General features: G+C 32.9%; 2 protein-coding genes across 2 annotated transcripts; one reads left to right on the top strand and one right to left on the bottom strand.

The window, feature by feature from the left end:
* Positions 1 to 1,522: 1,522 nt before the first annotated feature.
* On the bottom strand, positions 1,523 to 11,630 carry LOC113398864 (adapter molecule Crk). Its single transcript, XM_026637786.2, has 7 exons — positions 11,144 to 11,630; positions 7,676 to 7,798; positions 6,355 to 6,607; positions 3,267 to 3,395; positions 2,783 to 2,893; positions 2,169 to 2,264; positions 1,523 to 1,877 (listed from the first exon to the last, which is right to left on the bottom strand). Exons 1-7 carry the CDS (start codon positions 11,191 to 11,193, stop codon positions 1,773 to 1,775), a joined length of 867 nt encoding a protein of 288 aa, XP_026493571.1. The 5' UTR covers positions 11,194 to 11,630; the 3' UTR covers positions 1,523 to 1,772.
* A 372-nt stretch (positions 11,631 to 12,002) lies between these two features.
* LOC113398858 (ubiquitin-conjugating enzyme E2 H) lies at positions 12,003 to 23,854 on the top strand. Its single transcript, XM_064219184.1, has 5 exons — positions 12,003 to 12,213; positions 14,590 to 14,666; positions 21,103 to 21,270; positions 22,438 to 22,566; positions 23,207 to 23,854. Exons 1-5 carry the CDS (start codon positions 12,161 to 12,163, stop codon positions 23,359 to 23,361), a joined length of 582 nt encoding a protein of 193 aa, XP_064075254.1. The 5' UTR covers positions 12,003 to 12,160; the 3' UTR covers positions 23,362 to 23,854.
* Positions 23,855 to 24,258: the final 404 nt, after the last annotated feature.

Genomic DNA, 24,258 nt, shown 5'->3' with positions numbered 1-24,258 from the left:
TATTAATTATTTCTCTTATTAAATTAATTAAATTTTGCTTACATTGTCAGGTGTACCGAAAAACACAGAGTACAGTGACCGACATGAGTTGTGAGCACAACCTTGACCTGCGCAATAGAGCATTGTTAGGTCTTTCTGGAGGGATGAAGAAGCCGGGGTGCCGGGGCACGCGATTGGTCCGTCTGGCGATGCCAGTCGCCCATTGGACTCTCAATCGTCATTCGGCTACGGTAATTTGTCCAGCAGTGTACTTATGTGTAACTTGACCCGACTATTGCCCATCTGTGCTCAATACTCATGCCGGCTGGTAAACCTAACACTTGCCCGTTTCCTAAAATTTATAGTCATGTAGTTTTAAGACTACAATGATCTTTAGATTGATTTTTAAGTTGTTAGATATTACTGTTTAAATTTCTAGCGCTTTAAATGATTTCATTGCAATTAATGGTTTTCTGCAGTTAGCCGCTGTTTTATGCATTTTAATAATTTTATCGAAGTGTTATTTACTAATTTAAAACATTATATACTTATGTCTATGTCTATTGAATTCAGTGTTGCCAACAATTCCAAGTGCCTTCATAACGAAAATGTTACAAAACATTAAAAATGCATGTTAATTAAATTAATATATAAACATACTATACAATCAAACTAACATTAATTAGTGGTAATATATAAAAAAAATAAACTTAGTGTAAATGACCCGGCTATAAAATATACATAGAAGATATATATATATATATATATAGATGAGATATATATTTTCTATTAGTCATGAGCAATACATTTTGAAAGTTAAAGCTAAAAAGATATTTAAAAAAGTTTGGTCCTTAGTCTATGGTGTAGTGATAATGTGTACAGATTAATAAAAGCATAGAGAAATAGAAAATTGGTCTTTAGTATTACAGTTATAGAAAATATGTGCAAATTATTTCATAGCTGTATTTAATTATTATAGCCGTTTTGTGCGTGTAAAAGTTTTCGTAAGAAATAGCAAATGTTATAGAAGAAAGCTGTATATTTTAACAGGTATACATTGAACATAGCCCGTATCGGTGGGCACGGTTTGTATAGATATATCACACTTCACTAAAATCAATTAGTCAATTCATTTCATATATAACTTTGAACATTGTCCAATTTGCACAATAAATAAAAACACATACAAACAATTTAGTTAGACAAATTTAAAATGTTGAGTTAGTTTGTGTAAAAAAATCTTACGAAAATTATAAACTGAATAATAGTTGACAAATAAATATAAGACACTCTCTAGTTATGTTTGTGTTGCCATAGTTAACTTTTAATTTAAAAAAAAAATCTCAAGCATAATAACAACAAAAAATATATCATAATAATATATAAATCCTACTGAATGACTCGACCGATTGATGATTTTTTGTGTGTATTTAAGTGGGTACTTGAATCGTTTAGATTAGACCCGGTAGGTGGCGCTGCGATCGGATTGCACGTTAAAAAATTACCAAAACAAAAACATTTCACTAGCAGGAAATCGGGTTGTATTTGCCGTGACGAAGTTAAATATAATTCTGCAGTGAAGTGTGACAATACCTTACTGTAATACATAATAAATGTCCTTTATTTATCGTGTACAGATTAAAAATATGTAACATTCTCACGAGTCACGAAAAAATCTGTCATATTATACAATAAATGTATATCTTCGATCACTTTTCAACCACTTTTATAATTTATTTTATAAATTACACTTGCAACACGATTAATTAGCGGGATATTATTTGGTCACACGTTTAGCTGGCCACGTCATCGAGGAACTCCACGTACGTGAAGGGGAAGTGACCGACTTTACCGTTCAGCTCGCCTTCCCATTGCCCGTTTATGTTCATTTTTGTTACCTGAAAAAAAAAAAGATAAGTGTTTTGTCATTTCATGATCAAAATGGACACCGAATATAATATTACTTGTATACCTTTTGTTTAATTATATGCCTAACAAAAAATTAGCATATGATAGTGTTGCCAGGGTTTGAATCCTCAACCATCGGTCAAGATACACGCGTCCTAACCATTGGACCTGGCTTATTTATATATAAAGCCGCTTAAGCCTAAAATTTCTAACCTAATCGAAATCGGTCAAGACATTCATGATCAGCTCCTTCATAATAATACAAAACGAATTCCAGTCACCTTGAGTATATCACCCTCCTGTAGTTTAAGCGCTGTCTTATCATACGCGTTGGGAACCCTCGACTGTCTCACACGCGCCAGCGCTGGAAGTGTCCGCTGAAAAACAAACAAATGTGATGATTTTTCTTTATGTTATTCTGATTTAGAGATGGCAACACTGTTGCATCGTGGTTGGCTGATTGAAAAGCGGCCAATCACGATCGAGCTCGACTGACCTATTGGATGACCGGACACATTTCGATGTGACAGGAGGAAGTTGGAAAAAAAAAGAAGTGAAGTCATAGAACTTTTGGAAGTGAAGTGGATATAAGTAACTTAACTAAGTGGAATTGTGTTTTATTAAAAATAAAGATAAATTTGTCAAGTACTGCCAGTAGTGCACAATATAGCTGAGCTATTAGACGCGCTGTCCGGTGCTGAAATTTTGCACAATAAGTTACGGTCAATTGTCCATAACTCATTCAGTCGAATACGAGCAAGCAACTTTTATTCTTAAATAATTTGTTGTTTAGTATGTCATAAAATGACTTTAATATTTAAACGCGCGTTTTGTTTCCATGAAAGCAAAAATGTTCTCATGAGAAGCTAAGGTAATACGCTTTAAAGTACAGTACCTGCATGTTAGTTCCTTTCTGCGGTTGTTTTATGTTAGGTGGGCTGGGTGGATCTCCGAACTGGTTAATTGCCTCATTAGGTGGATATGGCATACCGGCTGGATCTAGAAGCTGAAATAATAAAATATAACAATCAATTCTAAATTTTATCAAAGCCAAGTTTTATCAAAGTACTGTTCAGCGGATAGAATAGATACCCTTAACTTATGATTGGCTCAAATATGCTAAGCAACATTTATTTGTTTCTAATTATGGGCTTGAACTGGTTTTATAATTCATCCCTTGCTGGGCAGTGGTGATAAACATCGTGAGGAAACCTGCACATGTCTGACACAGGTTTGTTCATCACCAACGCATTGAAGAGCTATGAGGTGGAAAAGTTCTCTGAACATTTATTAAAGAAAAGGAAATTAATTTACTCAGCAGTTTTCTATAACTTGTATCAACAAGTCTACTAAATGTTATATATAATATGAATGAATACCCTCTGCACGTATGGAACAGGTATGGAGCCAGTTCTGCCCTGAGCGTTCCGGGCTGTCCACCACTGCTCTTCATCGCGATTGATGACCATCAGCTTCTCTCCACGACGGAACGGAAGATCGTCTGCATCCTGAAGATATAAAATATCGTTTAAGTGTATAGTTTTAAATATATCAAAAATTGAATTTAGTATATCTGCTTGAGATTTATAAACATCGACTGGTCGACGATTTTGAAATCGAAATTTTTTAAACAAACAATGTTTTGAAATGAAGTCCTTTTACGCAGCTTACTCTAAGAGTGAATTGGCAGAAGTCGTCACGCAAGAAAAAGGCGTAATATCCTCTCCAGGGGATCTTTCGCTCTGTCTCTTTCTTTTAAATACGGTTTTATTGTTATTTTACTTCTCACGAGTTTTTTAATAACATTTTTTTTAACTGTGCCTATTATTTAATACATAATATTTAACAAAAGCAACGTCATTCCAACCAGGTCTACCACGACACCTCCTTTTTTTCTTACCTTTAATCTGGTGTGTAATTACTTTTTTCTGATAATCAAACAACAAGTAACATCTAAAAAGGTAATAATATGGCTTTTGTTCAAAAATAGATTATAAAAAGAACAGATTATTAAAAAAAAAAAAAACTCTTATCTTTGATTAATACTGAAACGAGGAACATCTATAAAACGCCAGACTAAACAATTGCCCGTCGATTTCGTTTATTGAGATTTGGTAAACAAAACATTTTTTATAAAACAGACGTTTAGGATTGAAGTACAATATCCTTTACAAAATTTACGTCAGTACGTTTATCTCTACATAGTATAAAACGAAGTCGCCTTTCGACGTCTGTACGCTTAACTTCGCAACGGATTTTAATTTTTAATTTTCGGCTTTTATCAACACAGAGACAGAGACAATAACAGAGTAATTCAAGAGGTAATCTTGAACCTCTATGTATATTGCATCTATTCTCGGGACGGGTAGCCAGTTCATTAGAATATATCTGGGGTCTAAAGCTAAACGGTCAAAAGTACATTTTTGAGTAAAATCTAAAACACATTTGACCTTTGCCAAATAATTTAAAAATAATAAATTGATTTGTACAAATGTATTATAAAAGGGATCAATATTCAACAAATAATCATAACAAGTTTGTAGAAACAAAGATAATTTTATTAGTACATTATATTATGACGTTAATTAAAAAAAGCCTTCCTGGTACTCAAAATATCTCCACGTCATGTTTCATTTAAATCGGTTCTGAGGTTGAAGCGTGAAGAGTTAATAGACAGAGTTAGTTTCGGATATATAATATTAGTATTTTTTAAGCGAATCCATCATAGTTTAGATCTCGACCAATGATATCGCTTCAATTCAAGGTCATGGTGTTTGTTTACCTCAACCCGTCCTGTCATTGGATTAGACTAAAACAAGTCGTATTCTTTTGATATCACGACGATGGTAACTTGATATTTTTCTTATTCATTAACTATTATAAACATAAATAAATATTGATTTTAATATGTTAACATTCCTTGAAATAGGTACAATAAAAATTTCAATATCCATTAAAGCCATTCATCCATCATCCATTAAAGATTCTTTGAAAAATATTTATATCATAATAAAATAGCCGAGATGGCCCAGTGGTTAGAACGCGTGCATCTTAATCGATGATTTCGGGTTCAACCCAGAAAGGTACCACTGAATTTTCATGTGCTTAATTTGAGTTTATAATTCATCTCGTGCTCGGCGGTGAAGGAAAACATCGCGAGGAAACCTGCATGTGTCTAATTTCAACGAAATTCTGCCACATGTGTATTCCATCAACCCGCATTGGAGCGGCGTGGTGGAATATGCTCAAAACCTTCTCCTCAAAGGGAGAGGAGGCCTTAGACCAGCAGTGGGAAATTTACAGGATTCTAATGTAATGTAAAAAATAAAATTGTACATATACAATAATTAAAACTTACTTACTTTAAACTAACCAAAAAGAAACACTAGAATTTACTACTAGAGTTATACGGGCATGTACATTCTGACATTATCAGAAACGTATAGCAAGAACATAAAATGATTGTTCAGACTATTATACAAATTAAAAAAAAAAAAAACAGCACCAAATCTAGCATTCCTAGAAATATATAACAAACTCATCTAGTTATATTTATAATAATGCCAGCGATTTATGATTTAGTCATCGACACATCACTCAGTTTAATCGTTAAGGGAATCTATTTCTGTAAAAACATTCGGGATCGTTTCCGCCATGTTGAAAACTGGGCCATTAGAGATAGCTGACTGAAAATATTGGGTCACGGTTTTGGGCCACTCACCTACTGGCTGTATGCACGAAATTAATTCATAGAGTTAATAAAATTAATAAAACTATACACTGACTACGGATTTCGCGCTTTTAACGGGGTTTGTCTATAGGCTAAGTGGGCTCGAACTAAGGACGGCAAAAGTTGGTGAGATTTTTCACTTGTAGACGAAATCCTCTGTGTACTCGTCAACGCTTTGAACGGGGATTTACCTTTAGGCCAAATAGGTTCGGGCCGAAGACGGCAAAAGTTAGTGAGATCTTTCTATTGTACTCGAAACCACAGGTGTTAAAACACAAAAACGTGTTTAAAGCACTTCGCAAAAAAAAAAAATACAGGTATAAAAATAGTTAGCATCAGTACCGAAAGACACTGATTAAGATGATTTTATCATTTACAGTTTTTGTTATTTTTTATTTTGATTCAATTCTCATACAATTTTTTTTTTTTCGTTTTCGTGCGGAAGCAGTTGACGGCAAGTTTCAAGGCCAAGGGCTGTAAAGGTATCTAAATCTTGTGTCAAGATGTAACCCATAAAGAACACAACAGTGAATACTCATATTACTCTACAAAGTTAAAATCCAGAAACACTTGTAAAAACCTACTCGATTTTTTAAATTTAATGCATATTATTAAATTATTTTGAACGACTTTCAACTGTATTATTAAAATAACTTTGTTAAGTTATTAATTATAAAGTCTGATATATATTTTTGATCTGGCGACACTGAGAGCTATATGTACAAAGTGATACTCACACTGCCATCAAAATCAAATTTGGCGATCACCACCTCGAGTACGTGGTATAAATGAGGTGGGGCTGTCGGGGCTGCTTGAGCGGTCGCTTGAGGCAGCGGCCGTACCAGTGGCGTCGTGTCTAAATAGTGCAATCTATAGAAGGCCAATAGCGCCGGCATGTCCGCGAACAGCTGATTGCCAATCCTAAACCTCGTGGTACCGTCCGCCGATATGACGCGGTTGATGATGTAGTGCGACACGCGATCATCTTCCCTGTAAACATTTAAGGATATTCTTTAATGAATTGTGAGGCAATCACACTAAAGATTACATAACATACCAATACTAGTATTGATTTTACAAGTTACTCCATAAGTTATCCCATCGCGTACATTATTCAGAAATCTACTGCCCTTTATTTTTATAATTCAAAGTGTTACAGTTTTAACATACATGTAATGAACATTCATCCTTAATTTCACCCTGATTTCAATGATGGGTAGGAACATTGTTATTACTTTCTTAAACTCCGTAATACTGATTCCCATGGTTCATATATTGAAAAAAAAAGGCGAACTTCTATATAAATTTTCATCCCTAATTTCACCCTTTTGGGGGATACATTTTAAGAAACGCTTATAAAGCTGTCTTTTACTCATAAACAGAAGCCTATATATTGATTTATATAAGTCTAACTTTATAAAATGACACACTTACATACATACTTTCAACCCCCATTAATTCTTACGCTTATGGGACGAATTTAGAAAAATCCTTTCTTAGTACTACACTTATGTTCGATAAGAAATTTTAAATCTTACTAGATCGATCGTTGTAGGCTGTGCTTTGTGTATCAGTCAACACTTTAAAATATTATTAAGCATATAATTCGATAGGACGGCGATCTGACCAGTGGGAGTTTAAGCTCAAAACCAGAATGGAAAAACCCCAAAAACTTAACAGTATCGATTTGATCACAAGACTTCGGGATCTGCAGACTTATTAGCTAGGCAACTAGACTAAAAAGCATATTTATAAACATATATTAACGCATTATACATATACAAACCAAAACAATATCTCAAGAATATTTAAGTTACGTTAATAAGAATATACTCAATTACCCAAACATCTAAAATGAGCTGTCAGTAAAATAAAACAATTAAAGCTGTTTAACGTATAGTAAATAACTCAGTTTAAGTAGCGTTCTTGATTGGGAATCATTGAATACCTACCTATATATATATATATATACCTAAAAAATAGGCAGAATATAATATCCAGAAATTAAATTGAAAAAAAAAAAATTTTTTTGACGTTTCAAATATTTTCAACACATACCTGACACACAAAACGTAATCTCCATGAATAGTTTTGGAATCCCTGACGAGGAAGACTCCGCTTTCAGTCTCATTGAGAAGTAGCTTTGTGGCCTCCGCACGAGACAGCCCGCCAAAGTACCAGCTGAAAGATTTATTTTAATATTATCGTACTGTTTTGTAGTCGGTACATTGGGCAAGTAAATACATATACTCGTCTAGAAAATAGTTACACATACAATAAAGACGCTTCTGCATAATATTTTTGTATATTTTAAAACATTCTGTAATATACAATTTTCCTTAATACCTTTCTTTGGTCATTAAACCCTCCCGCCACCAAGGGTGACGTCAATGCATTAAAATAAAACAACAGTAAAAAAGTAAGCAAGTAAATAAATATGTACAGTAAATAACAAAAAAGTGTTTATTAATTTCTGGTAAAAATAGAAAGTACGGAAAATATTATTATTACTAATGTGATATGGTCGTCCGCTAAGTTATCTGTCCAGAAGCGTATCCTGCTTTGACGGACCATTGAAAACCTAGTCGGTCGGGTCATTTCTTTCATTAAATAATCTCGTCGCGCGCGCCTATCAATTTGTTTCGGATTGCGTCGTACTAGCTGCTCCCGCGGTTTCATCCATGTTAAGTCACTGCTCCCGTGTGTGTTATATATATCTAGATAATTAACTTAACAATGTACCTACCTCAATCAACTAACTGTCTAACGGTAAAATATTTTTTTAAATCGGACTGTACGGTCCCAGTTTTCGGGATAAGCACGTTCAAAGAAAAAAAAACAAACTCTTCAGCTTTATCTATTATATAATAATGTATAGTTTTATAATTAAAAGCTATATTATAATTAAAAGCTATATTATAATTAAAAGCTATATTATAATCTATGTTATATAAGAGTGGGGAGTATGTGTGGTCGGGGGCGTAGATTTCAAAAACAGCAATTATGAAAAATATTGCATTAGATAGCCCATTAACTGTGGAAGGATAAATTATAAAACTATATGCTATTATTTTAAGATTTCGAGGTACAATCCTATACAAGGCAAGCGGAGTATCTATATGACACAAGCATATATAAATTAAATTTGACACGGTTATATACTGTACTCTTTTGAGAAGGCTTTGAGCATATTAAATTTACCTCGAATACACCATTCAATTTCTTTACCGCTGAGCATGAAATGATTTAAAAATAAATTATGGCACTTTCAGAAATATAACTATCACCCATCTCAAAAACATTGATGCATTCTCAACTGACGGTTCTAAGATTAAGTTAGTCTTTGTCCACTGGCAAGTTTGACACTGGCTCATGATTATTTCAGTTCAAAATACAGCAATATATATAGTGTAATAAAAAATAAACTACATGACTAATACTAAAATGTTTGAGTAATTTATTAATATTAAATGTAAACTGTTATTTGTTACGATAATTTATGACTGTTTATTTAAGCTCGCTGTTAACCTGTCTCAGCAAACTAGAGCAGCCATAAAACTATACAGTGCACTGTTTTTGACATAAATATACTGAACTGAATTAGGCCTGCTACTGAAAATCATTAGACTGAAACATAACTATAAAAAAAAAATCTACATTATAATTATTATTGCAACAGTAAAATATATTCAGAATATATATCTGGAAAAATTGTATGGTTTAAATTGCTAATCATATGAATGACAAATCTGTTTTTAAAAAGTGTATTTCCTTTAGACAAAATAGTCATAAGCATAAGGCAAGGCACAGAAGATGTCAACTAATCTGCCAAACTACACTGATATTTGATTAATACATTCACTTGCATAAAATGGAGATATATTAACCAAATTTGATGATTTTGAAACCATAGCACAACTGTAACCTATTAAAAACACAGAAGGAATACAGACAAATAAGCCACTTTATAGATTGAAATGACTTTATATCATTGGTCGATGTCTTGAAGAATCTGGTATTTATAACGTATTAGTGAAACAATTATGCTTTTAATATCGTTATCAAAATTTTGAAAGTTAAACTAAAGTGGAAATACATTGTATTTAGATGGAATTGTATTGAATTATTAATAATGATTTATTAATCGAGAACTATTTGTTGTATATACAGCAGAACCATTCATGTGGAATATGTTAATCTAAGCCGTGTTTATCTTTACTCCCATTTTATTGAGTCTGATAGTTAATATACAATGATAATACATATATAAATAAACTTTATAAATAAGATAATTATCATATTAAAATAGAGTAACAGCCTGTATGTCCCACTGCTGGGACACCTCTACCTTTTGAGAAGAAGGTTTGGACCCTCCAATAATGTATACTTGGTTGGCACAATTAAAAAACCAATAAACTAAGAATTTACTTTAATTTTATTCTTTTTTTTAAATCAATTAATAACTTAACTATTTTCTAATATACAAGAATTATTATATAAGGAATACAGTAGGCAAGAATGTTAAGCGACCCAAGTTTGTTCTTGTGTCATCATTTCAGTTAATAATCTCTTTCAGATTAATACAACTACATAATTTACAAAAATATTTAAAATTTTAATGAACACACATTAATTAATTTTGATTCTTGTTTTTGAAACTTGTGAAAGATTTATAGGAATATGTCCCTTACCTAACTAGGGATTAGGTACAAATTAATTATTTTTAATGTGCTGGTTATATGATAAATAAAGTGTATTGGTACTGATCATTCTTTAAGTTGTTTTCTGACTTTTAAATACAGATTTTATAGAAAAGCATAATCACATATGTTTTTCTCAAATCAAAGAAGACAAAGAGTACTTATAGCCAAAAAAAAAAAAAGTCATCAATAAATAACAATTAATATCAATATAAAGGCTATGTTATTAATTAAAAAACAATATAATATATAATTTATTATTGTCAACATCTTACATCTCATAATCTCTAAACTAAACCAATAACTGGTCTAAATATATATCTATTTCTTTCTTATAATCATAAAGTGATAAGGACCCCAGACATTTTAGTAGGGTCAACGATGGTCCTAATAGAGGTACCAGGTGTCCCGTTTCAGCCAAACATGTTGTCTATTTTGACTTAATAAGTAACAAAACATGATTTTAGTTTTATACATTATTAGTATACAATGTATAAATAAAAATTGTACACTAAAAAATAAAACACATAAAATAAATATTAAATCTAGTTTTACTTTTATCTAATAAACATAATTGAATTATTGTATAGCTTTTGTGACTCAAATATAATTATTTCAGTCACTTCTGTATTATATAACCATTTCTTTAAAAATCTGTTCTTTATTAATGAAATAAATATATTAAAAAATGCAAGTATTGTAATTATGTTTTTGTTGTAATATATAAATATGATATTTGCTTATGATAATAATCCATAAATATTAGGTAAATATAACTATGGATCACTTGCTTCTTATAAGATAACAAGTAGCGTTCAATATTTACCTGGTCATGTCATTTTGGTCAAACGATACCCCGATCGTAGGGTTCGCCATCCCGCCGTATTATCACACAATACTAATCACGATACACCATCACGAAAACACCGGAAGTAAAGTTAAGTTCATTACACTGTCGATATCACCGATTGCGGACTCATACATTCAATTTACAATAACCGACAAAGTTCCCTTAAATTCCTCCCACAATCAAACAACACTCCTGCGGCCGCTACTAGAAATAATTGCAATTTGTTGACATGTATCCTTTGGTATTGGTAATGTTATTCACCAAGTTATATTCACATCGAAACACATGTTTTTACAATCGTTGTGCACTGATACCGAGTCACTACACACACGCACACTTTTCTAACTAACTTTTGACTTCGATACGCGAAATAAATCTATAATTAGATCATATTATAAATAATGTTCCACGGGTCACACACGCGAAGTTTTAGACTATAGGGCGTAGACAAAATAAGAGATTTTTTTATTTTGACGCATAATATTTTCCTAATGGAGTTTGCTTGTGGTCATTAAAAATCTATGGATCCTGAAAATTACAATAAGCTTTTGAAAATAGTTTTAATACAAAATCACAACTATTTTGTTTTAAATAACATCGGGGCGTACCATTAAGATATAAGATGTATATTGCACGTGAAAGACATTTTTTTGGTTAACTTTAAAAATATTGAATTTATGAATTTAAATTCATTAAATCCAAAAACCAGAAAAATAATATACAAAGGCGTCATAAAATATTTTATTCTTAAAAATTGTTACTTTTAGTATAGTTTAAAAAATATTGTCATATATTTTATTTTAATAGGGCAAGACAGCTTTCATTACACATCACCTTCGAAATTTTAGTCTATGGTATGTGTCCATTGTTTTTCTACAATGTTATTTTTCTGACTGCTGCTGGTGGACGAAAATTTTATCTCGCTGCGTCGAGTGTGGGTTTGTGCTAGTGTTCGTGTTCGATACAGTGATTTATTTGAAATAGATCACGAAGATGTCGTCACCGAGCGCTGGGAAACGTCGGATGGACACGGACGTCATAAAACTGTATCCTTTGTTATCTTCCATACAAAGCAGTCACTGCGTTGGGCCTCCATGTAAATAAGTAGGTAGCTGAAGGGCCATCAGCTGATTGTCACGATTCAATACAAAATCGATATAGGCTATTTGTGTATTAACGTTAAACTGAATAGACTTTACCGTTATCCATTGAAATCATTTACGATAGTTATATTTTTATTTTAGAAATATGTTTTGAAGGGCTTATCATCTATGGCGCTTAGTGTGGGTCCATAAGTCTATATACGTATATAGCAGGTAGATAAAGTATGATACGTTAGCGAACGGTGTTCTTCCGTGTATTTAGATTGTAATATTTCGTAATATGTATGTAGGCCACGGTCTTGATTGCGCATTTTTTTCACTGTTGCTATTAACTTTAATGGAGTATACGTTAATTTTTCTCAGAGAATAAACTATTGATATGATATAATAATCAATAGCTAGCTTTTATTTGTTTTTTTTTTAATACTACAATGCATAGATTAATTATGATAATTGTTCTATTGTTTATGTATTTATGACGTCATGTCGACAGAAAAAAAATACGACAATTACGTGAAATAAATATTCAATTTGTAGGAGACAAAATAAAGTTCATGGTGGTTTTGGTATCCTGCCAAAATACTAGTATCTTCACAAGACACAAATAGCTAAGCATCATAATTCAAATAATAGATAAACAAATGTTATAATATTAATTCATTGTCTATACAATCTTGAATATATATCCATCAAGAGCTAGTGTAATCAATATTTTTTTAATGGTATCTTGACTTAAAAAACACTTATTAAAACATATATAAAATGCATTGTTAATTCAAAAAAAAAAAAAAACATTTTTATAACTTAAATATTATGATTATGCTAGTTGTTAGATAATTCTAGAATGTAGACAACCATTGTATATTTGTATGACTCATATATATATATTTGTATAGGAAGTGTGAAAATATATTATTTGCACTTAAATAGTTGAAAACATGTAGATAATTAGACTTGCTTTTCAAATATCTAGATTGATATTATTTTCTCCTACTTTCTACATATATAGCAACTTTATGATATATAAACATTAAAGACTGTTGAGTTGTATACAATCTTTAAATAAAGGGGATAGCAATATTCTTCATTTTTATTAACAAATTTAACATGCCTGTTAAATTAGTTTAGTTGCAACCACCACAGAATTAGCTGCAATTAACCTATATATTGAATTATATAGTCCTTTGTTTATAACAACAAAAGAAATAAGGTTTATAAATATACACAAATGTGACAAAGATTTTAAATTGTGAATGGTCATTGTGAGAAATGTTGCTAGAATTCTTATCTCCAAATATCCATGCTCTTAAAATATTTATTTTAGTCCCATGTTTAAATAATTTTTAGTAAATAAAAGTTTATATATTAAATGAAAAGCATGGCAATTATTATATTAAATAAAAAAGCAAAAATATTTCCAAATTCAAATTTAATGTGATTTATGCAAATAGCTAAAGCATTTCAATATCTTTTACAGAATTAGTAGTAGTTTTTTTTTGTTCTTGTTATATTTTTGTTATATTTTATATTGCGAGTTGTACTCATAGAATTTGTCCTTTTATAGGCTATATAATTTCCCACAGTTTGTCAACTCATTGTATATATATTGATAAGACATCTTATCATAACTCATATTGATAATATTACATTTAAATTATGAAATTACATTGAGAGATATAAACATATGTATGTAATTTTTTTACATATGATAATATCGACAGACATGTTGTCTGAGTCTTCGGTGTCTTTTTATTATTTTAATTGATTTTATTTTTGACTTGCTTGCATGTTAATATATATATATATAATTTATTTAGCTAATATTATAATTGCGAAGTGAGTTTGTTTATGTGTTTGTTTGTTAAACTTATATGTCATAATTAAATTTTTGTATGAATACATATCATAAGAGATACAGACAAGGAATGTAATGTGGTGTACCTAACACCTGCAAACCCCACATCCCCTTGGCTATACTAGTTTAAAATTTCAATATTCCTACTATTACTAAAATTTATATATTTGGTGATAAGGCTTTGCGCAAGCCTGTCTGGGTAGGTACCACCCACTCATCATACATTCCATCGCCAAACAGCAATACTTATTCTGGATATTGGACCGGTTAGAAGGGTGATTGAGTTGGTGTAACTACAGGCACTAGGGACATAACATCTCAGTTCCCAAGGTTTAAGGCACATTTGCGATGCAAGGAATGGTTAATTTTTCTTACACCACCAATGTCTTTGGTGATGACAAATTACTTTCTGTGATAATTTTTTTTATTTTGTAATAATGAATTCCTTACAAAAATTAAATTAGTATCGAAAGTAAACATGAGGTAACAATACTCGGGGGTCTGAACGAGTTCTGCGTGAAATTCTTCGGACCTCCTGGCAGTGAGTATAACATAATTTATCTTGTTTATTTTACAAATGAATTTCGACTAAATTGTAATTCTATAATATTGCGGTTTCAACATATTTATAATAACACTGTGAACAAAATTGCCCATGTAAGGAAGATTTTACATAGTCTTTTTTTTTCTTCGGCAACACTGTAAAACCTATGGATCTGCTTTTAGCAATTTGGGAAGCAATCTACAACAATTTCTATAAATATGACATTGACATTGTTTTGGGTTAAATTTATATTGCTTCCATTTGCTCCATATATTCCATATTGCTCAGTGTTATCGAGTATGGAGATTTAAGTCATATATATATATATATATCTATCTATCTATCTCGCTTGCACTTATCTACTTCGCTGCTTAGCTATGTCTCGTTTTCGCGGGGAGAGCGAGAGGGACGCTAAAACGGTAGTCTTTGAATTATCGTTTTCAAATTTTTGGTGTATGAAAATATTACTTAGTTTATTGGAGTACTACTATATCGCTTAACATCGTTCTGAAAATCGCTTGACATTTTGTTTCGTTCCAATCGACTATTATGGTATCAAGTCTTAACTAATCACGAAATTCTGGATACACTTTGTCAGGGGTCATAGAGTACCTTACATTAGAACTACCTGTGCGAAGCAAGAATAATTTAGTTCTCTATAATAGTCAACCGATACTATCTCTATGCTTTTTATAATCTATGTAATCTACTAATCTTCTATGTAATCTTATATTTATGGCAAAATATATATGGTGTCATTATAGTAAAAAGTCAGTACAATAATCGGTGGAAAAACGCAACAGTCACGGTCAGGGTTGATGTTATTTATTGTTCATATTGTCAGACTATATATTTGTGTTTTATTTGGCTTCGGATCCAACCCAGATTAGGGGATGACCTAATCATTTCAAAATATCTTCCTGAAGTATTATACGCTACTAAGGGCCAATTCTACTAAATATAACGGTACATTCCTGGTCCAATTTCAACAACCGCAATGGAATCTTTTTGTTAATAGAATGTAACGGTTAACTGGCAGTAGAATTCGCCCCAGGCTTATGTTCTATATTAATATCCAACTGTTGCGTGTGGTTTTACTCGTGGTAGACGTGAATTCTTCCATGGGGTCGTAGCATGATGTTAAAAATACTATAATCCTCCACAATTGAATGCCTCGCTGTTCTAGTAGCTAACTAGATAAGGTAATGCAGTAGAACCTGATGTCGCGAGTTCAGACCGGGCCGATTGAAAAGTTATTGAATTTTTCTATCGAAAACTTTTCGGTAACAGCCCGGAGTCTAAAAGTATGAAATGCGTAGACTCCCTTGTCTCTGAAAAGACTTAAAGCTGTTGGTCTTAAGCCTGAACTCTTTTCGATCGTATCGGCTTGTGAAAGTGAGAGTACAGAGATGGCACCTGTGTTTGCACACACACTTGTGATCAGTCAAGTATGCAGGACATATACAGCTAATAAATCCTGCGTACTTGGATAGTCTCCCTTGAGATCGATTGGCTGGCGTGGCCGGTTATTGAAAAGAGAGGAAAGATTAATTTATTTGTTGTCCAACTTCAAAAACAGGAAGAGAACATCTTATATGTTAGATCTCCGTCATTCAATACTTCTTTTTTAGTTTGGGATCAAACTGTGAGTATACCCTTTACTTTGATTCTACCAGTTTGATCCTATTTAATTTTGATGAATATTTTTTTGTTAGAATCGATAATGATAAATCACAGAACCGTTTTAATGGCTCTTCTATCGTTACAAAATAACGTTATCCAGTAGAAAGATAGGATATATTTTAAAGTGGATGAAACCGCAGACACAGTATTGAAAGTATCGGACAACTTAAATCGGCCACATGATATCGTAGAAAATATAACCGAACTACTACTACTAGTAGGCGACTACCTGGAAGGGAAATGAAGGATGAAATATAATTGTTTGACCATGCAACTACAAATAATGGGTCGGTTGCCTGTATTCCATTTTAATAGATTATTGGTTTTGGTTAATTCTCTATTGGTTTTTATTAACAAGAATGAATTTTCGTCCAATTACGGTCTTTGTTACAACCTAGTTGTGCCCGCGACGTCGTACGCGTTTGAATTTAACAAAAAAGTTTGTTCAGTTCGCAAACTTTATTATAGCTTATTAATTCTTAATTAGGCAGCTTTGTGATGTTAAGTCGTCGGTGGGTGGTAGCCCACTTGACGGCAGCACGAGGGCTGCGCGCGGTACAAGACAGTTTTTGGACATTGCAGCGTGACTTTTTTATATATATTATATATAATTCTAAAATAAAAGTAGCCTAAGTTACTCCTTATTACATCACCTTTCTGCCAGTGAAAGTCCCGTCAAAATAAGTCCAGCCGTTTCAGAGATTAGCCGGAACAAACAGACAGACAAATATTGTAAAAAAATGTTATTTTGGTATATGTGCCGTGTATACATACATATGCATTTAGTTAAAAGCGGTTATTTTGAATATTACAAACAGACACTCCAATTTTATTGTATGTATAGATAGCAATAATTTTTTCCTTGGTGATAGAGCTTCGTGTATATTATTCATGTACATAACTTATACGTTTATAGACATTCTTTGAATTTTTTGTCAATTTTAATATGTTTTTAAATACCTACATATCATTATATACATTTCGTAAGTATCGTTTAAGCGATTTCTTTAATATTATTAATGATGTAAATAAAATTATTATTAACCTTTTAACCTCTATCGTAATAGTTATCATAATTTCATTTGCAATTACAATATAAAGAAAATTATTACGCAATAAGTGTAGCAATTGGACGTACTCTATGGTCGATCTATGTTTAATATATTATTATTTTTTCGTCATACTTGCGCGTTATTCTTTGTTATCACACAAAAGTATTAACTATTGTGCATTCTTTTAATAACATGAAAAATACTAAAAGTATTTAAAAAAAAAAAAAGTATTTTTATGTACGGTACAAATATTATTGTGATCGAAATTAATAATGTAAAACAAATATTGAATATCAAATCTCTTCTATGTACTTTAAATTTACTATCTAAGTACCAATTAAAACTTCACCGATATTTATATAATTATTACACGAATCCTTAATTAAATACCATAGATTATTCCAGATCAATGATATCCCGCAAATCAATGTCAAAGTTGTTTATTTGTATATCTATGCTAAATTTCATAGTATCATTAATGGATGTCATCACGCATGATGAACAAAAACAATCCGAGGAGGTACCGGTACGCGGTGCGGCAGCGGTCCTTAATATGACCTCTTTCAAAATAAACCTTCATCGTTGGTTGGTGATTTTGACAAACAAAATAATATCAGTAGTAATTCCATAGTAAGACAAATACTCAGATAATACGGTGAATATAAAACGTTATTTAATAAAATCAATTAAAATCAAAATATTCTTTATTAAATTAGGCTCATAAAAGTACTGTTGATTAAATGTGAAGGTCACGCCGGTTCGGTAAGTAGAACCAGAAGAATTGGCAAAAAATTTAAGTAAATTTCATAATTATTATCCGCCAATGTTTGTCGACTGGACAAATGCACGTTGTTGAGCATGATCTTCGGCTTCGACGCGCCGAGATGGCCCAGTGTTTAGATGTAGGCAAGCACCACTGAATTTGCATGCTTAATCTTTGTTTATAATGTGAAGGAAAATATCGTGAGGTAATCTGCATGTATATCCACTAACATTGGAACGGTGTTAAGAAAGCTCCAAACCTTCTCCTCAATAGGGAGAGGAGGACTAGCTCTAGATTGGGATATTGACAGGCTGTTTCTTTTCTTTTTCGGCTTTCATCAGCAATCTTTTTTAATGTACCAAGACTCTGTCTCTACTCCATTGTCTATTCCATCTGGTTCGTTTCCACTTCGGCTTTCTAGGTCTCTGTGTGTTGTCGTTTAGTGTAGTCTTCTTTATCTTTATCTAGATTCTCCAGAGAAACTCCAAGCATAACCCATACTGTCCTTAGCTAAACAATCGCACCGATTTACTAACCATAACATTCTAAAATTTGGCATCATTAAGTGTTTTTTTTTTAATATTAATACAGTAGAACACCGATTATCCGAATTAATTTGTTCGGACAATCGGACATAGACTGGTAATAAAGAAAAACGAACTGTCACACATAGAATAAACTTTAATATACCCTGTTCAAGTTAGCTTGACCCTTTTGACAGACGGGCTAGTGATGGGAAACAGAAAATATAACATATATAACAGTCGATGGAACGATGGAATGCGTAATTGAAATTAGAATTCCCTTTTTTTTACTTATTTTTCTAAAAAGAGTTATACCAGCTAAAGAGACCAACCAACAGGAAAGCAACCAAAAGGACTCCCGTTCGTAACAATAACTTAATAATGATCTGTAATAAGTATTTTTGTGATCGATATTTGTAGCAGTTACTGCCTGTTATTCGCGTCCCTACCGTCCGACCGATGTAACATTGTACAAGTATTTTCAGTGTTTTTATTTAAATTTTACTCTGAAGCAATAATATATAACAGAAAAAATCTTAAAGTTTTCGGATAACGCTTGAATCTTTAGGAACTTTTGTATTAGAAGTATTTTTTTAAATATTTTTACAGAAAAATTTACATCTGTCAAAAAGATCAAGCTCTCTTGTACAGGGTATAAGTTTAACAAACACAGTTCTACGGCACAGTATCATAATTATCTGTTTACGAAGAGATTGAATGAAGAGTTTGTTCAGTTTTGTAGTAGATTGTAGAATTAATAATACTTGGCTATATTTGAACCAGTAAGATCCAATAATCATTATATTTTAGTTATTTGAAACAGCCTGGAGGCGATCATTTCATTCCCAAGGTGTGCAGTCAACTAAAAAGTCACTAGTGTTGTAATATAGAAAATTTAAATTAAATAAGCGGTTGATCCACTGACTGCTCAGAGCGCGGGCGTAAATAATTCACGCTATCGACAGTTATCGTAACATAATAAGTATTCAATAAAAAATCATGTTATGGTATATTTCGCTTTATTTATGGACATCACTAAGGCTTTCGATCATGTTAATCATTAAAGTTTACTACAGAAATGACATATTTATGGTGTGAGGAGTAATGTTTTAGACCTCATCAGATCATACATTTCAAATACTAAACAGATGACTCAAATTAATAGTATTTGTTGCGCTATAGGGAAGCGTTCTGGGACCGCTGTTATTCTTAGTTTATAAAAGATTTTTTAATCTTTAAATATAATACAATATTGAAGTGCAATAATTATAAAAAAAGTTTTAAAAGAGTTCGTTGAAATAAACTTAATATAGAAAAAAGGCACTACAAAATTCTTAGATCAATACATAGATTATAATTAAACATGGAAAGCTCATATGAACCTTTATATAGGAGATTAAACCAATTTTCATACCTTTTACTTAAATTATCCAAGATTAATAAAATATAGAAACCAGAATAATAACGTTTCATGTTTGTGGAAACTACAGATAAAAAGAAAGAGATACAGAGAGAAGCTTCGTAATCTCACGTTAACTGAAAGTTGAAGAGAAGAGCCTTCCCCCCTATTTATATTTATGAAATCAAATGTCATTGTAATTTCATAAATATAAAAATAAACTTTCAATAATAAAGGATAATTTATAAGAAGAGACAAATGCAAAGTATATCCTACCAAAATAAATATACTAGATCATGAAACAACTGATATGAATCATCGTGTAATCGCAATATCTGGTGTTATATCCAATGAAACACCACTAGATATACAGACGCCTGGAAAGATTCCTCTATTGATAACTTAATAAGGAGATCCTTATTGATAAGATGCCACTCAATTAATGAATTTATAAATAGTGACTTGACTAATGGAATATTTAGATAATATTATCATTTTCCTGACATGGTCATTGAGTACTCAATAATATAAGTCTGTTGTTTAATGACGTAATCTTTATAATTGTTTGAGATACTAACACATCGATCTAACCCTTTATCACTTCTATTTCCGAAGCCATTGGGCTGAATTTGGGACTGGCCAAATGCGCGGAATAAATTATACATGTAATCCAAGTGTACTCTGTTCATTCGTTTTCGTATTCCAATGGAAAAATCCGACCCGACCGGAAAGAGTTCAGGTGCAGGACCAAGTGCTTATCGTGCATTCCGTGTCACGGGAATCTAACCACTGCCTAATTACAGATTCGGCTCCCCCCCTACTGATTTGAATTTCTCTTCAACGTTGTTTTTTCAACCGATTTTCGACTTTGTGGTCTGTTGATTAATAAGCTAGCCACTAGATCAACGAGGCTGTTGGACTATTTGAATATTCCGACAAATATCTATTCCCGGTACTGTTGAGAAATTTTCTCTAATGTTAAGTTATGACATATTTTTCTAATTGATTCCAGCTCCGTACGAAGGTGGCGTGTGGCGCGTTCGCGTGCACTTGCCCGACCACTACCCTTTCAAGTCACCGTCCATCGGCTTTATGAACAAAGTCTACCACCCCAACATCGATGAAGTTTCCGGCACTGTATGTCTGGATGTCATCAACCAAGCTTGGACAGCTCTTTACGGTAAGCATAGTTAACGATCATACACACCTGCTTGGTCAACTGGAATCTCTGGCCTCGGTTGTTGTAAGTTGCAGTAAGCTCAACAAATGTAGCCGTAGCTTAAAAGATAGACATGTATTTCTTTCTTATTTTTATTGTATGTGCGAAACAAATGAGCAAATATCGCCCATAGATAATAGCATTGATACTAGTATATACCAATTTTTACACCTTAGATGTGACGCCAACCATAAAATTTAAGATGTTATGTAATCCTGGCTTAAGATAACATCTGCTTGTACGTGAATAATGATAACAAATAACATTGTAACTCTGAAAACTGGAATAAGTCGATCAAAATGTGTATTTTTATTTTGGGATTATAATCGATCAAAGATTTAACTGAAGACGGCACCTATTTAAACCATAGCAGTTCTATCGTTGTTCCGGTTTGAATGGTGAGTGAGCCAATGTACAAGAAAAAAGGGCATAGCATCTTAGCTCCCAAGGTTGGTGCCATATTGGTGATGCAATGAATGGTTAATATTTCTAACAGCGCCATGTCTATGGGCGGTGATGGACCACTTCACCAACTCCTTTGTTGGCCTATTTGCCCAACCGCCTATATTTTAAAATTAACAATTAATAATAATATGTCTTTGACTAAATTGACGTGATATCACTGGTCGAGATCTTGAATAAACTATGGTGTTTATTATAAATTCATGAACAAATGGCGTTCTGAATGTTATCGAGGTGTTTATCAATGGAAGTAAGATTAAAGTCATACGTTAACTAAGTATTGGAATAGTTACGTTATAATACAAATAATTATACAATGTTAATCAAGAACTGAGTGCAGTACATAATAGCCTAATAATTCCTAATGGTATGGTGTACCTCTAAGACTTGTTTATTTCCTCTCCTTCGATGAAATTGAAGCTGTTGCCAAGTTTTCCAGTCGAAGCCCTATCGAAGTCTTAATTATTTATATAGAATGTCGCACTACAAAAGAAATAAAGTAAACGAACTAACTTCATTATCTTAGTGTGCGTGACGAAGATGGCAAAGAAATTCTGCTAAAATCCCTATTAGTTAATGTGAGTTTCTTGTGATTAGAAATTATAAGTTCAATCCGAATGTGATTATGATACTTGCATTGTACTGATTTGTTGATATTTATTTCAGATTTATCGAATATATTCGAGTCGTTTCTACCGCAGCTACTGACGTATCCGAACCCCATCGATCCTCTGAATGGTGACGCAGCCGCCATGTACCTCCATAAACCAGAGGAGTACAAAAAGAAGGTCTCGGGTAAGTCTCGTGTAAACTTATACGGCTTTGCTCGCAGCCCGCCCATTGGTCACTGGCAACGGTTATGGGCTGAGTGCAAAACCGCCTGGGTAAATATTAATTAGGCAATTGATTCTCAAACCTCAATCATTTGAGTTCCTGAGCTATGGCTTAAATGGATAATGACTTAATAGAATTAAATGTATAGGTTTATGACACTTTTGCTTTTGAGGATCATGAATTTCAAGAGAATCGTTACTATATCTCGAAGTGTTATATCAGTGAATATTTATAAGATTAAAGCGGAGGTGGTCGCTTAGCAGTAGGTGGACTATATAGTCGTCTGTGTGTAAAATTAAAAACAGGGAATGACTACATTTATATAAGTTAGTGACTCATACTCTAGTCAGTCTAGCCTTATAAATGCCCATCACATACCAATTAAATGTTCCAATTTACTGTGAAACATGGTCCCCTACGAGATGAGATAACAACAATATTTATTTTTGCTTCGTATCGTATTCGTATTGATCTACTCGAGTCTCCAATAATTGTTACATTATAAAAAAAGTTTAAACAACGAAACGAGACCAAATAGACAACTAGAAACGGCGATACCGGCTCAGATCTGAGTAAGAGCGTGTGCGTGGTCGGTCCGCAGACTACGTGCGGCGCTTCGCGACGGAGGAGGCGCTGCTGGAGAAGGACGCCATCACGGGCGCGGGCGCGGGCGCGCGCGCCAACGGCGCCGCGTCCGACACCGAGTCGTCCATGTCGGAGTTCAGCGACGACGAGGCGCACGACATGGAGTTATAACGAACTGTGCCGCGAGGTGCGTGTCGCGTGGCGTGCTAGGTGACCATCCGCCGATTGCATTTCGTTCGCTGAATCGAAATGGACTCGATCGATAGTTGTTTTTTTCTCAGCGTCTGTGTTGCTTGCGACGGGGGGGGGGGGCGCCCTGGAATCTTTTGTCGTATCTCGGTCGTTTCGGACGTGATCGCATGTCGAATGCCAAATTATCGGGTAGTTTTTTCGGTCACGATCGTTTCTCCTCTATATGTGGTTGTGCGTAGTGTCTCGGTTTCTTGTGATCGATGTCGACGAAGCTCAGAGTCGAGATCCGTCTGTTGAATGTTTGTAACTTTGAACTTTGTGTGAAAATTTTAAAGTCTCAAATTGAAATCTGTATACATATTGTGAAGTAATCTGTGATTAACAAAATATCGTTTCAATTGTAACGGGGCGCCCGATGTAAAAGGTTGTTTTACTACCTCAAACAGTATAATTTAAAAAACAAAAAAAGAAACTTAAAAGGTGACAACGCTTTCTTAAAATCGTCTTTTTATAAACCTTGGACATATCTTTAGAAATGAGTTAATCGATAGTATTCATTTTTACCTTCTGACATTAGACCGATAAGTTTTAAAACTAAATTTTAGTTGTAATTGAATATTGAGTACCGAGGTAGTAATATAATCTATGGTTAAAAAAAAACAACACGTCACAGCAAGTATCCAATCGTACAGTGTAAAGCCAGTTATATATTATATAGTCTGTGTAATGTGTTCGCTGTCAAGTCGTTAATTTCATTATTTGTATAATGTATGGACCACAATATGCCAATTTTAGGATTCTAGATCGAAAACTGCTCAGACAGATGACGGCGGACATAAGAGCGCTTTAAATTCTTCAATATAAATGTAATTTGTA

The sequence above is a fragment of the Vanessa tameamea genome, chromosome 26 (genome assembly GCF_037043105.1).
Source record: "Vanessa tameamea isolate UH-Manoa-2023 chromosome 26, ilVanTame1 primary haplotype, whole genome shotgun sequence".
Classification (NCBI taxonomy): Eukaryota; Metazoa; Arthropoda; class Insecta; order Lepidoptera; family Nymphalidae; genus Vanessa; species Vanessa tameamea.
The sequence above is the reverse complement of the archived record's forward strand: the minus strand, read 5'-3'. Positions and strand labels throughout refer to the sequence as shown.